This window comes from Grampus griseus, assembly GCF_964374135.1.
Source record: "Grampus griseus genome assembly, chromosome: 2".
NCBI classification, from domain to species: Eukaryota; Metazoa; Chordata; class Mammalia; order Artiodactyla; family Delphinidae; genus Grampus; species Grampus griseus.
In genome coordinates this window covers 139,266,172-139,279,008 of record NC_139018.1, presented here as the reverse complement: position 1 = coordinate 139,279,008, position 12,837 = coordinate 139,266,172, and the positions used below count along the sequence as shown (strand labels likewise).

Genomic DNA, 12,837 nt, shown 5'->3' with positions numbered 1-12,837 from the left:
AATCCCTGGTCGGGGAACTAGACCCCGCACGCATGCTGCAACTAAGGGTCCGCATGCCACAAGTAAAAGATCCTGCATGCTGCAACTAAGACCCAGTGCAGCCAAAATAAACAAACAAATAAATATATATATATATATTTTAAAAAAGCCACAGCACTTTATATTAACGTAGTAGTTTAGCTTTCACCCTGAATCCCATTTCTCTTGTGTAACAATATTTCTTCTCCAGAAACTCTCAGTACATTCTATGTAAAAGACCATTCACCAGTAAATATGTACTGATATACGTTGTGGGCCCAGAGCTGTCATAATGTCTGTAAAGTATCTTAGGCTATGCCGAGCGATAATACCAGTATAGAATAGCTTTCACAGAAAGTAGAGGAAACACAAAAACTGAGAACCCTAAAAAAAAAACAAAAGGAGGTAATACCATCATCTCCTTTTTCCGGGGACTCTTCAACAACGTCAATTTCAGGACCAGGATCAGAGGACCTTGAGGAACAGCAAGTACAAGGATTATTCAACACCACTCATAAATGACGCATGTCAAAGAGCTACAGGTTCACACCTCACAAGGTAACAAAGACCACAAGTGGTCTTTGGCAAGCACTCTCACACATTACTGTCAAGAATGAAATGGTAAGAATATTTTTTTTTGGAAAGCAGTTTGACAACATAAAGTTAAAAATATGTATACCTTCTGACCCACAAATTTCACTTCTTACAATTTACCCTGTAGATAAACATGCACAAGTGTGTAAAATCCACACACAAATAATGTCCAAATGGAGCCTTGACAAGGAGGAGTAGATGCACTTCTCCCCATTCTCCCTGTTATGTACAGCTAAGAACCCTGGATATTACATATAAAGGAAGCATAAGACTCTCAAAGGTGGAGAGAAGAGGCTTGGGACTTTAGGACCTGAGAAGAGACAGGGCAGCGAGCCCCCGGAGCTCCTGGATTGGGCGCCCGACAACCTGACAACCCCGATACACCAAGAGGTGCAGATGAAAACTGCCCTAAGGATAGCTAGCTCTCCTAGCCAAAGAACCAGGAAAGAGGCAGCCAAGCAAGACAGAAACTTTCAGACCAGAACTGCCCTACTCCAAGTGCCATGGCAAGCTGTGGTCCCACCACAGGCCAAGTTGGGATCCCAGACTTCCAGCCTTGCCTGGCAGTGAGACTCCCTCCTTCCCCAGGTCAACACATGAATAGATTTTTAAATCAGGCAGTATGCATTCAAATGGAATACTACTCAGCAATAAAATGGAACTACTGATATATGCAACATGGATAAATCTCAATAATTATGCCAAGTGAAAGAGGCGAGACACAAAGAGTGCATTCTGTATGGATCTCCAGCCCCCATAAAATCTACAGAATGCTCTTTGGTTATAAGCAACACAGTTGAGACTAGAATCACAAAGGTCATGAGAAGGTAAACATGGCCCATAAGATTAGGAGGGCTGTGCAGGTGTATGAAGAAGATAGACAAGGATGTCATTTACCTGCCCTTGATCTGTCTATGAAGCAGCCTTCTGGAGATTTGCTTATGTACTGGAGTCTCGGCCACACTCTTGGTTAGCAGCTTGCGATAACCTAAAATGTAAAAAGGATAAATTTCACATAATCTTATCAAGAAGGAAGAGCAAGGCAAAGGGAACAGTTTGAACTTAAATATGGTCTAATGTTTAGCCGGAGTGGCTCTTAATGGTCTTTTGGACCAAGGTCTAACCATAAGACTCAATTTAACATGATATAACAATTTATCAACACTATTGGAGTTTAATAATAAATAAGCCAATGTAAAATATTATAAAATTTTCAGATAATATTCCTGAAAAAGTGAAAAGTTCTCATTTATTTGGGCTAACACATCTGTGCACCTACTTGGTGGTTCTTGTATTTATGATTAAATGAAATAAAGCATGTGAAAATGCTGATGTGTCATACAATAAGATATTTAATATAACGATAAATCTAACTTATGCTCTGGCATAAGTTTTCTCAATAGAGTAGGTATGCAAGCTACTCATGGGAGGACTGGTTTTAAGGGAGATAAAAATGACTAGAAAGAAGAGTGATGTCAGCAGGAATGTGGAGTAAGGACCTCTTAAAAAAACTCTCCTCCATTAAAGGAACGAGAACACTGGCAAAAGTTCAAAATCAATTTTTCCAGAACTCTGGCAATTAACCAGTTTGGAACAATCCAGGGAGTATTTATTCAACAAAAGCAGCTGCATCTCATTAAGAATAGCAAGCTTTGTGGAACTTTAACTTGCCCCAATCCCAACCTCCTCTCCCTAGGCCTGTGGTAACCTTGAGAACCAAAAGCCCATAATTACAGTGAAAACCAACAGCCCAGGAGCCTCTGGATGGAACAGAATGGGATCCAAGCTCCTCCAAAGCCCCATTTCCAGATAACAATTTGGCCTGTCTGGCGGTTCCCTGGAAAATCCCACTCACAAGGCCTGTCTTTATTTGACCTGACTCAGAACTCATCCAATGCAAACAACTTTTTTCCAGGGAGCATTTACTGAAAACAATCAGCAGCAACTGTAAACATCACAGCTGCCTGAGGTGGTGATAACACTTGGGGCAAACCACAAGCTGACCAAAAGTTTAGATGGGAAAACTGGGGAGTGAGATGTCCCTAAGGGACTCTGCTGACTTCTGACACACTCCTGGGACCCTAAAAGTACATGTGTGGTAGGGCTGTGTGCATGCCCAGGATGGACCCAAGAAGGCCCTTAGCTGTCACCTCTGGCTGACCTTGAGGCTCTGGAAAACAGAAAGAGTTGTAAAATATCTGGCTGAGTATTGAAGACATGAGCCAATGCACACATAGGGCCCCTCAGCAAAGGCTGGGAAACTTACTGGTTCTGGGCATGTAAGAAAATCTCTGTCCAACCCTTAGCTGACCACTAAGCTAACCAAGCAGAGACTTCAGTGGCTACACATGACAGAATACAGACTTAAAAGACTTAGTTCAGGAAAGTAAACAAACAAAAGCAGTAATGGTAACAACAAACCCTGCCCTGGAGCAGTGGCAATCTGATCATCAGAGTTGACTCATTATTTAAAATGTCCAGTTGTCAACAAAAAATATGAGACAAGAAACAAGAAAGAATGGCCCACACACAGTGGGAAAAAAAAATCATTCAACAGAAAGCATCCCTGAGGAAGTCCAGACACTGAATTTATTAGCCCAAGACCTTAAATTAGCTATCTGAAATATGTCCAAAGGAAAAAAAAATCATATCTAAAGAACTAAAGGAATGTATGAATGAGCCTGATGACTTGCCAAACAGAGAATGTCAATAAAGAGAAATATCATTAAAAAACAGAACCAAATAGAAATTCTGAAGTTGAAAAGTACACTATCTAAAATGAAAAACTCATTAGAGGGGCCCAGCAGTTGATATGAGGTGGCAGAAGAAAGAATCAACAAATTGAAGACAAGTAATTGAGATTATCCAGTCTGAGGGACAAAAAGAAAAAAGAAGAAAAATGAACAGTCTCAGACACCCATACGACACAATCAAGCATAATAACATAGGCACAGTGGGAGTCCTGGAGGAAGAGGAGAGAAAGAGGCAGAAAAAATATTTGAAGAAATACTGGCTGAAAACTTCCGATGTTTGATGACAGACATTACGTAGCCAAGAAGCTCAACAAACCTAAGTATGATAAAGTCAAAGAGATCCACACCAGACAAATCATAATCAAACTGTTAGAAGCCAAAGGGGAAGAGAGAATCTTGAAAGAAACAAGAAAGCAGTGATCCATCATGTACCAGGAACCCTCAATAAGACTAACAGCTGATTTCTCATCAGAAACATAGGATAACAAAAAGGCACTGAGATGAAAGGCAAAGTGCTGAAAGAAAAAGACTCAAGGATTCTATATCCTCTAAAACTGTTACTCAAACATGAAGGAGAAATCAGCACATCCTCTCCACCTCCAAAGAAACACCCAAAAAACAACACTGAGAGAATCTGACACTAGCAGACCAGCCCTAAAAGTAATATCAGTTCTACAGGATGAAAGGAAAGGGCACTATAGAGTAACATGAGTCCACGTGAAGAATTAAAGAGCACTGGTAAAGGCAACTATACAAGTAAATGCAAAGAACAGAATAGAAGTATTTTTGGGGCTTCCCTGGTGACGCAGTGGTTGAGAGTCCGCCTGCCGATGCAGGGGACACGGGTTTGTGCCCCGGTCCGGGAAGATCCCACATGCCGCGGAGCGGCTGGGCCCGTGAGCCATGGCCGCTGAGCCTGTGCGTCGGGAGACTGTGCTCCACAACGGGAGAGGCCACAACAGTGAGAAGCCCGCGTACCGCAAAAAAAAAAAAAAAAAGTATTTTTGTTTGTAATTCTTTTCTCCTTTGAGTTAAAAGATAAAGCAATGATTACAAATGTACTGATGGGCATACAATGCATAAACATGTAATCTGTATGACAATATAGCCCAACGAAGGGGATAGAAAACAGAGTTATACAGAAGCAAAGTTTTTGTATACTCCTGAAGTTAAGTTGGTATTAACCTCAACTAGATAAATTAAGATACTTAATTGTAACCCCCAGAAAAAGTGACATCACATGAAACAGGGAAGTAGGAAGCTCTAGGGTTTGGTCCCTCCCCCCAAACAACTAGTAAACTAGGGAAAAAAATTATCAGAGTAAACTCTTTTGGAACTCTGGAACCTGACTGGCACTTATGACAACCAGGGAAGTGCCTGATGAAGGGAGAGGCTGATATTTAGTAAGTAAATGACGTGCACGAACCAGCTACCAGCCTCCTTTGCTCAGCCCTGCTGTAGCTGTGGGGACAGTGGCCCACATTCTAGGAGCAGCTGGCTGGTGGTAGGGCAGACAGTGGGGACCCTGTCTTCCAAATTTGGGGTTATACGGTTCAGTCAGTGTGCTTTGGAGAGTGGAGTCCTGTGGGGCTGGTGCAGACATTTGCCTTGATTTCTGCTCTCTCAGGCTGCAGCAGCTTTCCCCCACTGCATCTAACAGAAGATTTAGAGGGACAGGAACACCTTTTTGGAGCCAGACACTTAAGGAAATCTTTGTCAGGCCACTGGCTAACCACAGAGATAACAGAACAGAAACTTCAGTGACCACACAAGAAGGAATACACGCTTTGTAAAAAACAGTTTGGAAAACGCACAAATGGACAGACCCTCAATAAGCAAAGATCAGCAATTCCTCAGAAGTGGGAGAATTTGATCTCCAGAGTTAACCAACTGTAATATTCAGAATATCTAATTCTCAAAAAAGAATTACAAAGCATACAAAGAAACAGGAAAGTGTGTCCAGGAAAAAGGAATTTGACAGAAACCACCCTTGAGAAATCCCAGACATTGGAATCACTGGTCAAATATGTTAAATCAAATATTCTAAACATGCTCAACAAGCTCAAGGAAAAAAAAGAACAAAGAATTAAAAGAAATAAGGAAAATGATAAATAAAATGAGAATACCAATAAAGGGACAGAAATTATATAAAGGAACCAAACAGAAATTTTTGAGCTGAAAAGTACAATAACTGAAATGAAAAGTTCACTAGAGGGGTTCAACCTCAGATTTGAGCAGGCAGAAAAATCAATAAACTTGAAGATAAGACAATCAAAACTATCCAATCTGAGCAGAAAGAAAAGAGGATAAAGAAAAATGAACAAAGCCTGCTTAAGGGACCTGTGAGACACCATCAAGCATAACAATATACAGACACTGGGAGTCCTAGAAGAAAAAGGAGAAGAGAGAAAAAGGCAGAAAAAAGTCGGGAGAAATAATGGTTGTAAATTTGCTAAATATGATGGAAATATATAGCAACAGAGTGTATACTATTGAAACTAAGTCATATTATTCAACAGGTTTAAATTTAAGGTGTTAATTGTAATCTCCAAGGTAAACACTAAGAAAATAATTAGAAAATATACAGAAAAAAAGATGAAGGGAATTGAAACAGTATACTACAAAAAAACAAAACAAATCAGCTACAAAAATGGCAGTAACAGAAAAATGAAAGAACAAAAGAGGTATAAGATATATAAAAAAATAAGTAGAAAATGGCAGAAGTCCTTCCTTATCAGTAACTACATTAAATGTAAATGGATTAAGTGTTTCAATTAAAAGGCAGAAATTGGGGACTTCCCTGGTGGTACAGTGGTTAAGACTGTGCTCCCAATGCAGGGAGCCCAGGTTTGATCCTTAGTCAGGGAACTAGATCCCACATGCATGCCATAACTAAGGAGCCCATGTGCCACAACTAAGGAGCTGCTGAGCTGCAACTAAGACCCAGCACAACCAAATAAAAAAAATAAATAAATGTTAAAAAAAAAAAGGCAGAAATTGGCAGAATGGATTTTTAAAAATATGATCCAACTATATTCTGTCTATAAGCTCACTTTAGATACAAAGAGGTTGAAAGTAAAAGGACAGAAAAAGATATTGTATGCAAAAGAGAGCTCGTATGGCTATATTATTGTCAAAATAGATTTTAAGTCAAAAAAGGTTCAAAAGACAAAGTTCATCATGTTGATTTAAAAAATTCAATCCATTAAGTGATACAATTATAAACATACACACGCAACTAACAACAGGGCCCCAAACTCTATGAAGCATGAAACTGACAGAATTGAAGGAAGAAAAAAATAGATAAGTCAACAATAATACTTGGAGACTTTAATACCCTGATTTCAATGATAGAACGTCTATACAGAAGATCAAAAAGAAAACAGAAGACTTGAACACCATAAACCGACTAGGCATAACAGACATCTATAGGCATTCTACCCAAGTGCAGAACACACATTCTTCTCAAGTACACATAGAACATTAACCAGAACAGGCCAAATGTTAGGCCATAAAACAAGTCTCAAAAAATTTAAAAAGACCAAAATCATACAAAGTATTTTCTTCAACTACAATGGTATGAAATTAGAAACTAATAACAGAAATTTGTGAAATTAACAAATATGTGAAAATTTACACCCTCCTAAATAGCCAAAGGACCAAAGAAAAAAAATCACAAGGGAAATTAGAAAATATTTTGAGATGATGAAATTGAAAACACAACATACCAAAAGTTACAGGATGAAGCTAAAGCAGCGCTTAGAGGGGAATTTGTACCTGTAAAAAGCTGTATTAAAAAAGAAGTCTGGGGAATTCCCTGGCAGTCCAGTGGTAAGGACTCTGCGCTTCCATTGCAGGGGCCACGGGTTCAATCCCTAGTCAGGAAACTAAGATCCCACAAGCCATGCAGCGTGGTCAAAAACAAAAACAAAAAAGAAGCCTGGAACCCTCCTACACTGTTGTTGGGAAAGTAAACTGGTACCTTTACATTGGTACCTAAACCACTATGGGGAACAGTATGGAGGTTCTTTTAAAAACTAAAAATAGAACTACCATATGATCCAGCAATCCCACTCCTGGGCATATATATCTGGAAGAAGCCATAATTCGAAAATATACATGCACCCCAATGTTCACTGCAGCACTATTTACAACAGCCAAGACATGGAAGCAACCTAAATGTTCATCGGCAGAGGAAAGGATAAAGAAGACATGGTACATATATACAATGGAATATTAGCCATAAAAAAGAATGAAATAATGCAATTTGCAGCAACATGGATGGACCTAGAGATTATCATACTAAGTGAAGTAAGTCAGAGAAAGACAAATATGATGTAACTTATATGTGGAATCTAAAAAAATGATCAAATGAACTCATTTACAAAACAGACTCAGACTTTGAAAACAAACTTTTGGTTACCAAAGGGGAAAGGTGGGGGTAATTAGGAATTGGGAATTAACATATATACACTACTAATATATAAAACAGATAATCAACAAGCTTCTACTGTAGAGCACAAAGAACTCTATTCCATATTCTGTAATAACCTATATGGGAAAAAGAGTCTGAAAAAGAATGGATATATGATAATGTGTAACTAAATCACTTTGCTGTACACCTGAAACTAACACAACATTGTAAATCAACTATACTCCAATATAAAATAAAAATTTTAAAAAAAAGGACAGTGGTGATAAACTGTTCAATGAGTGATGTAAATAAAAAAAAAGCATGTATTTTAAAAAATCAATAACAAAACCTTAATCTTAAAAAAACTGAAAAAGATCAAACTAACATCAAAGCAAGTAGAGGGAAGGAAAAAATAAAGATTACACAGGAAGTAAACGAAATCAAGAGTAGAAAAATAATAGAAACATCAATGAAACCAACAGTTGGCTCTTTGAAAAGATCTTTAAGTTAACAAACCTTTAGCTAGATTGACAAAGAAAAAATACAGAACACTCAAACAACTATGAAAGAGAGAATAAAACTACCAAACTTACAGAAATAAAAAAGGACTATGAGGTAATACTACAAACAATTGCATAGCAGCAAATTAGAAAACCTAGATGAAATGGACAAATTCCTAGAAAGACAAACAACTGAAAACAGACTAAACAATAGAAAATCTGAATAAACCTATAACAAGTAAAAAAAAAATGAAACTGTTATCAAAAAACTTCCAAAAAATACCCAGGACTAGATGGCTTCACTGCTGAATTCTACCTAACATTTAAAAAGAACTGGGGGGATCCTAGTAAGAGAAAGAAGAGAGATATTTGAAACACACAGACACAAAGTGGAAAGTCATGTGAAGACAGAAGTGAAGATTGAAGTGATACATCTATAAGACAAGGAACTTCAAGGATAGCATAAACCACCAGCAGTTAGGAGCCAGATACACCAGAAATACATCTACACGTGGAACAACTCCTACAGAACACCTACTGAACGCTGGCAGAAGACCTCAGACATCCCAAAAGGCAAGAAACTCCCCACGTACCCGGTTAGGGCAAAAGAAAAAACAGAGACAAAAGAATAGGGGTGGGACCTGCACCAGTGGGAGGGAGCTGTGAAGGAGGAAAGGTTTCCACACACTAGGAAGCCCCTTCACGGGCGGAGACTGCGGGTGGCGGAGGGGGGGAGCTTCGGAGCCGCTGAGGAGAGCGCAGCAACAGGGGTGTGGAGGGCAAAGCAGGGAGATTCCCACACAGAGGATCGGTGCCGACCGGCACTCACCAGCCCCAGAGGATTGTCTGCTCACCCGCCGGGGCTGCGAGCTGAGGCTCGGGCTTCTGTCGGAGTGCAGGGAGAGGACTGGGGTTAGCGGTGTGAACACAGCCTGAAGGGGTTAGTGCGCCACGGCTAGCCGGGACGGAGTCCGGGAAAAGGTCTGGAGCTGCCGAAGAGGCAAGAGACTTTTTCTTCCCTCTTTGTTTCCTGGTGCGCAAGGAGAGGGGATTAAGAGCGCTGCTTAAAGGAGCTCCAGAGACAGGCACGAGCCGCGGCTATCAACGCGGTCCCCAGAGACGGGCATTAGACGCTAAGGCTTTTGTTGAAGGCTGTGTGCGAGCACAGGTCACTATCCACACCCCTCTTCCGGGGAGCCTGTGCAGCCCGCCACTGCCAGGTTCCTGGGATCCAGGGACAACTTCCCCGGAAGAACGCACGGCGAGCCTCAGGCTGGTGCAACATCACGTTGGCCTCTGCCGCCGCAGGCCCGCCCCGCACTCCGTGCCCCTCCCTCCCCCCCAGCCTAAGTGAGCCAGAGCCCCCGAATCAGCGGCTCCTTTAACCCCGTCCTGTCTGAGCGGAAAAACAGACGCCCTCCGGCAACCTACATACAGAGGCGGGGCCAAATCCAAAGCTGAGCCCCTGGGAGCTGTGAGAACAAAGAAGAGAAAGGGAAATCTCTCCCAGCAGCCTCAGAAGCAGCGGATTGAAGCTCCACAATCAACTTGATGTACCCTGCATCTGTGGTATACATGAATAGACAACGAATCATCCCAAATTGAGGAGGTGGACTTTGAGAGCAAGATTTATGATTTTTTTCCCCTTGTCCTCTTTTTGTGAGTGTGTATGTGTATGCTTCTGTGTGCGATTTTGTCTGTATAGCTTTGCTTCCACCATTTGTCCTAGGATTCTATCCGTCCGTTTTTTTTTTCTTTTCTTAAATTTTTTTCTTAATAATTTTAATTTTAATAGCTTTATTTTATATTACTATATCTTCTTTTTTTCTTTCCTTCCTTCCCTCCTTTAGACAATGAATCATCCCAAATTGAGGAGGTGGACTTTGAGAGCAAGATTTATTATTTTTTTCCCCTTTTCCTCTTTTTGTGAGTGTGTATGTGTATGCTTCTGTATGAGATTTTGTCTGTATAGCTTTGCTTCCACCATTTGTCCTAAGGTTCTATCCATCCGGTTTTTTTTTAAATTTTTTTCTTAATTATTATTTTTAATTTAATAACTTTATTATATTTTACTTTATTTTATCTTCTTTCTTTCTTTTTTCCTTCCTTCCCTCCTTCCTCCCACCGTCCGTCCGTCCGTCCCTCCCTCCCTCTCTCCTTTCTTTCTTTCCTTCTTCCTTCCTTTCTTCCTCCTTCTACTAATTCTTTCTCTCTACTTTTTCTCCCTCTTATTCTGAACCGTGTGGATGAAAGGCTCTTGGTGCTGCAGGCAGGAGTCAGTGCTGTGCCTCTGAGGTGGGAGAGCCAACTTCAGGACACTGGTCAACAAGAGACCTCCCAGCTCCACATAATATCAAACGGCAAAAATCTCCCAGAGATCTCCATCTCAATGCCAGCACCCAGCTTCACTCAACGACCAGCAAGCTACAGTGCTGGGCACCCTATGCCAATCAACTAGCAAAACAGTAACACAACCCCACCCATTAGCAGAGAGGCTGCCTAAAATCATAATAAGTCCACAGACACCACAAAACACACCACCAGACGTGGACCTGCCCACCAGAGAGAAAAGATCCAGCCTCTTCCACCAGAACACAGGCACTAGTCCCCTCCACCAGGAAGCCTACATAACCCACTGAACCAACCTTAGCCACTGGGGACAGACACCAAAAACAACGGGAACTACGAACCTGCAGCCTGCAAAAAGGAGACCCCAAACACAGTAAGATAAGCAAAATGAGAAGACAGAAAAACACACTGCAGATGAAGGAGCAAGATAAAAACCCACCAGACCTAACAAATGAAGAGGAAACAGGCAGTCTACCTGAAAAAGAATTCAGAATAATGATAGTAAAGATGATCCAAAATCTTGGAAATAGAATAGACAAAATGCAAGAAAACATTTAACAAGGACCTAGAAGTACTAAAGATGAAACAAACAACGATGAACAACACAATAAATGAAATTAAAGATACTCTAGATGGGATCAGTAGCAGAATAACTGAGGCAGAAGAACGGATAAGTGACCTGAAAGATAAAATAGTGGAAATTACTACTGCAGAGCAGAATAAAGAAAAAAGAATGAAAAGAACTGAGGACAGTTTCAGAGACCTCTGGGACAACATTAAACGCACCAACATTCGAATTATAGGGGTTCCAGAAGAAGAGAAAAAGAAAGGGAATGAGGAAATATTTGAAGAGATAATAGTTAAAAACTTCCCTAATATGGGAAAGGAAATAGTTAATCAAGTCCAGGAAGCACAGAGAGTCCCATACAGGATAAATCCAAGGAGAAATACGCCAAGACACATATTAATCAAACTGTCAAAAATTAAATACAAGGAAAGCATATTAAAAGCAGCAAGGGAAAACAACAAATAACACACAGGGAATCCCCATAAGGTTAACAGCTGATCTTTCAGCAGAAACTCTACAAGCCAGAAGAGAGTGGCAGGACATATTTAAAGTGATGAAGGAGAAAAACCTGCAACCAAGATTACTCTACCTAGCAAGGATCTCATTCAGATTTGACGGAGAAATTAAAACCTTTACAGACAAGCAAAAGCTGAGAGAGTTCAGCACCACCAAACCAGCTCTACAACAAATGCTAAAGGAACTTCTCTAGGCAAGAAACACAAGAGAAGGAAAAGACCTACAATAATGAACCCAAAACAATTTAGAAAATGGGAATAGGAACATACATATCGATAATTACCTTAAATGTAAATGGACTAAATGCTCCCACCAAAAGACACAGATTGGCTGAATGGATACAAAAACAAGACCCATATATATGCTATCTACAAGAGACCCACTTCAAACCTAGAGACACATACAGACTGAAAGTAAGGAGATGGAAAAAGATATTCCATGCAAATGGAAACCAAAAGAAAACTGGAAGAGCAATTCTCATATCAGACAAAACAGACTCTAAAATAAAGACTATTAGAAGAGACAAAGGGCACTACATAATGATCAAGGGATTGATCCAAAAAGAAGATATAACAATTGTAAATATTTATGCACCCAACATAGGAGCACCTCAATACATAAGGCAAATACTAACAGCCACAAAAGGGGAAATCGACAGTAGCACATTCATAGTAGGGAACTTTAACACCCCAATTTCACCAATGGACAGATCATCCAAAACGAAAGTAAATAAGGAAACACAAGCTTTAAATGATACATTAAACAAGATGGACTTAATTGATATTTATAGGACATTCCATCCAAAAACAACAGAATACACATTTTTCTCAAGTGCTCATGGAACATTCTCCAGGATAGATCATATCTTGGGTCACAAATCAAGCCTTGGTAAATTTAAGAAAATTGAAATTGTATCAAGTATCTTTTCCAACCACAATGCTATGAGGTTAGATATCAATTACAGGAAAAGATCTGTAAAAACTACAAACACATGGAGGCTAAACAATACACTACTTAATAACGAAGTGATCACTGAAGAAATCAAAGATGAAATCAAAAAATACCTAGAAACAAATGACAATGGAGACACGACGACCCAAAACCTATGGGATGCAGCAAAAGCAG

General features: G+C 40.1%; 1 protein-coding gene across 1 annotated transcript in view; it reads right to left on the bottom strand.

Moving 5' to 3' along the window:
• TICRR (TOPBP1 interacting checkpoint and replication regulator) overlaps positions 1–12,837 on the bottom strand; it is a gene marked incomplete at both ends in the record, with an annotated part of 50,122 nt that overhangs the window by 7,093 nt on the left and 30,192 nt on the right. Inside the window, 2 exons of the mRNA XM_082648099.1 lie at positions 431–492; positions 1,510–1,600. Of these exons, the coding sequence (XP_082504225.1) occupies positions 431–492; positions 1,510–1,600 (153 nt within the window). The remainder of the gene's footprint in view (positions 1–430; positions 493–1,509; positions 1,601–12,837) is intronic.